This window comes from Tetrahymena thermophila (genome assembly GCF_000189635.1).
Source record: "Tetrahymena thermophila SB210 genomic scaffold scf_8254697, whole genome shotgun sequence".
In the NCBI taxonomy this organism is placed as follows: Eukaryota; Ciliophora; class Oligohymenophorea; order Hymenostomatida; family Tetrahymenidae; genus Tetrahymena; species Tetrahymena thermophila.
This window is the reverse complement of record NW_002476463.1, coordinates 936,934-941,588: the sequence shown is the minus strand read 5'-3', so window position 1 is coordinate 941,588 and position 4,655 is coordinate 936,934. Positions and strand designations below refer to the sequence as shown.

The window sequence follows — 4,655 nt, the reverse complement described above, 5'->3', positions numbered from 1 at the left end:
AGAAGTTCAAATTATTAATTTTACTAATCATTATAAAATAAATTAAATTCTTAAAATAATTTCAATGAATATCATATACTGTACGTTTTCCTTAATTAATGGCGATTTATATTTTAGTTATTCTCGAATAATTATTTCACTAAAAATGTACTTGTGTTTTAATATTCGGGTTAATATTTCTGCTTTATTTATTCAAATAACAGTATGCTTTTTTATATTTTGAGGGTAAACATTTTTTATAGTTTATAAATTTGTTTTAAATATTTTAGAAAATAAACATTCTTATTTAACAAGAAAGTTCATTCAAAATCTTATTAATAAAAATAAAAATAAAACATATTTATCATCTATTATAAAGAACTATTTTGATTAAACATTTTTTTAAATTTTAAATAAAAGTTAACAAAAATAAATAAAATGCATATTATGGAAATCGATTAATTTACAATTTATTAGAGCTACAAACAAAGGAATAAAAATAAGTAATTGCAAACAGTTTCTTCTTATTTACTTTTCTAATTTTAAAAATATTCTAATTTAGTAATAATCAATAATATAAAATTAATAAATCTTCTTTCAAGCGAGTACTTGAGTTTTTTATTTTGACCCAAAATCTATTCCAGTAAGTGGGTGGTTATATCTCTTAATTTATTAAAACATTGTTATTCAACATAATTTACTTTATTAAATTCTTATTAATTACTAATAGGAACAATCTTTTAAAATTATTTATAGGCTTTGGATTAAATTATTTCATTTTAATTTTGCTTATTTTTATTTGGTAAATTATTCTAACTAAACTGCTTAATCTTAATTACTTTAATCAGCTTTACTAATTGTATTTTTTTTATTCTTATTGATTTTTTTTAAAAAAATTCTAAGCTTTTTTAGTATTGCATTCGAAGATTATTAAAAAAAACAGCTAAAAAGATAGGACAGCAGATAAATAACATTAAGTAATTATAAAGATTAAAATATTTTTTTTTAAATAATTCTCAAATATTAAATATATATAAGTATTTTTATTTCTATTTCTATTACTTATTTAAGTTTTGATTTTATTTTAACAAAAAAAAGTAAATAAAAATATAATTTAAAAATATTAATTTGGCAATCTAAACTTTAACAAGATTTTATTAATGTCTAGATTATTAAGATAAATTGAAACATTTTTCTCAAACTAATTTAGAATGATTTAATTTAATCTTTCTCAATCATAATTAAAAGATATCATAAATCTTAGTGTAATCAAATTTTATTTTTTTGAAAGAATTTTTTCTTACTAATTTAGAAAGATTAAATAAAGTTTTCTCAATCAATCTACTTTTTTTCAATTACGAGCAAAATTTATTTGAATGCTTATAAATTTTAATTTCATTTTAAAAATGAAGTATAAATAATTTTTATCACTAAAATATGTTTTTTTATGAGCAAAATAGTAACAAAAAATAAATTTTAATTTAATCTTCAGAAAAAGATTTATTAATTCAAAGATTTTTATTTTTTGTTTAAACAAATTCATGGTATTTTTTTAGAAAAAAGTAATTAAATATCTTTTATTTTTACAATAAAGCTGCAGATATCAAAAGATAATGAAAATTTATGATCAGGATTCCAACAAATAAAGTATTAAACTAAGACTATGAATAAATACATAGGACAACAATAGACTAGGTATATAGCTAGATGGTTTGATAATTGAATCAAACCAGTAGTTATTATAAACAGAATGAAACTCTAAATTTAGGTTATAAGAAAGCGATATTTTTTATAAGGTTTTTGTTTAAAATTAAAAGATTAAGGTTATTTTTGCTTAAGTTCGTTCATCTTTATTTTCTATTTTATTGTTTATTTTTTTAATATTAATTAAATGAAAGTTTTTTTTGAATTAAAATAACATTTTTTTTATATATTTCTAATTAATTGATATATTCTATTTACTAAAATTTTTAATCATCCTCACATTAAACTCTTCTTACATTTCTTTTTAATTAAACTAAAAAAGTTTCTCTAAATTGAAAAAAAGTTAATTAATAATGTATATCAAAAAAAAAAAACTAAATTTATTTAATATTAATCTTTAATCATTCAAAATCAAAAACTGATAAGATAAAAAATTATAGTCATTTAACCTTTAAACAAATTAATTTTTTCAATCATCTTAAATAAATTTAACTTTTTTATATTGAATAAGTTTAAATTATAATTTTTGATAAGTGTGACTTAACTCTGAAATTTAGGAAAATGAGAAAACAAATTCAAGCAGTTAGTAAAAGCAAAATAGAAAGATTACTAATCTCTAGCAAATAGCGTAGTTTTTCTATTCTTATTTAACTATTTGAGTTTTATTATTAATAATAATTTTTTTTCTTTTTACAAAATCTCTTTAATTTTTAAGGATACAAATAATAATTTAAATATTCACCAATATTACAGTAAGCTTAATTAATTTTGATTTATAAAATGAAGTATTAAAGAATAGTAATAAAAATGTAATAAATTTTTGTAATAAAACATAAAATAAAAAAAAAATATACATATTTATACTCAAAGTAAAGGGTATTTCTATTAATTATCTTTTTTTTATGCAATTTTTACAATATCATCTTTATTTCCATCTGAACCTATTGGTAAAACTGGAACTTAATTTAAATCAGATAAGAAATGATATCTTTTTTAATATTAAGTCATAGGGTTTGATAATTATTATTATCCTTGGATATCTTCAACATTGTTTGTCATTTTGAAGCTAATTTATTCCTAATGTATTGTATTTAATATTTCTTTATTTTATTATTCAAGTTAAATTTATTAAACTGATTATGGATCAGATTTTTGTTGTAAATCTGGTATTGCTTGCTTATTTCTTTATTTAATTTTTCTGAGAATACATTTAGTTGTGCGATGAAATATACAACTAAGAGATAGTATCCAACTATAATAAGTAAATACTATTAAGCAAACTAAATCTGATACAGGGAAGTATGCGCTTGGCTAATATGTTATAAGAGGGAAATTACTTGAGTCTCTCATTGGAGATCTTTATATACCACTTTCAACTGCTTTTATTCCTTTATAAAAATTAACATAACATGATTGAGGTTCCATTAATTTTTCTACATCATATCCTCTAGACTAACATAACCAGCTAGCTATTTTTACTTAGCTCCATTTGTAATCTCTAGAGCATCCAGCTTTTTAAAATTTAAATAATATTTATTTTATTATTAATATTAGAAGAATAAATTTAATACCTGCTGTTGAAATTCTAGCAAGAAATCTTTATTTGTCCTCTACATCTATTTAATTAATATTATCTTAAGATAAAAATCTAGAATATGGATATTATGGATCTGTTCTATTTCCATCTGTTGGCCCACAACTAATTAATAAAAAGAAATATTACTTATTGTATGCTTAAACAAGATCTAACTTACTTAATTCCCTCATATTTAGAATAAAATAAATAAGCAGGAATTTTATTAAATATATGAGATTCATGGAAATTAGAAGCGCAAGCTTATCCTAAGTATTTTTAGCCTTCGTATTCAAAGTTGATATAGAGTATTGAGTATTTCTCTGTGTTCTCAATAAAGTTACTTAATTAGCCAATCATTTAGCAATTTTAAGCTTGTACTAATTCTACAGAAGCGGTAGGATGAAAACAGCCAAAAAATATTCCAAAGAACACTGGTAAAGAAACTATAAACACAACAAAGCTACATAAGTCAAAAAAGAATGAAAATTTGTATTCTCCATACCAACAACAAGCGTATTAAATGAAAACTATTAAGAAATACATCGGACAGCAGTAAATCAAGTAGATAGCTAGATGATTTGATAATTACATTAATCCAGTAGTGATAATTGCTACAAGCAAGCATTATAATTATATTACCAAAAAGGAGCTAAAATTCTTATTAGGTTTTTTTGTTTTCACTTCAACAGGAGAAACATCTTTTTGCTCAATTTCATCTCTAAATTCTATTTCATTTTTCTTATCTAGCTCCTCATTAGTCTCAATTTCCTCCTTATTCATTATTAAATTATTATTTTTTGCAATTTTATTTAAATTAACCAATTATTTTAGTTTAATTACTTATTTAATTAAGTACTGCTTTAATTAATGTATACCTATCAATCTAAAATTTTAAAACCAACCACACATTAAACACTTTTGATACAACCAGTTAATATGTAATAGGTTGAAATTGAATAAAAGTACATTTACCAACAGTAAAAATAATATTGGATAATTATAAAAATTTATATTTATTAGAGATGATAAATATAAAGAAAGAGGGATTAAATAAAAGAATTTAATCACTTTTAACTGATTAGATTATCTAAATTTTTAGCTACTCTAAGCAAATTCAACTCACTCACTCACTAAAGAAGTTCAAATTATAAATTTTTCTAATAATGAAAAAACATTCTTGAATAATAAAAAATAAATTAAATTCTTCAAATAATTTCAATAAATGAATAAATACTACATATTTACCTTAGGTAATTCGTTTATTCTTTTCAAATATTTTAAATGTGTTCTTGTAAATAAATCATAATAAAAAATTAAAAAGTATTAAAAAGTTTATTTATTTTATTCTTACTAAACATTTAATTATCGATTCATAATATTACAGAATTATTTAGTA

General features: G+C 20.0%; 1 protein-coding gene across 1 annotated transcript; it reads right to left on the bottom strand. All coding sequences in view use genetic code 6, as the record gives it.

Annotated features, from left to right (window-relative positions):
- Positions 1–2,547: 2,547 nt before the first annotated feature.
- On the bottom strand, positions 2,548–4,039 carry TTHERM_00083940 (transmembrane protein, putative; the record flags this gene model as incomplete). Its single annotated transcript, XM_001012640.1, has 3 exons — positions 2,548–3,194; positions 3,255–3,382; positions 3,438–4,039. 3 exons carry the CDS (start codon positions 4,037–4,039, stop codon positions 2,548–2,550), a joined length of 1,377 nt encoding a protein of 458 aa, XP_001012640.1.
- Between the last annotated feature and the right edge of the window lie 616 nt (positions 4,040–4,655).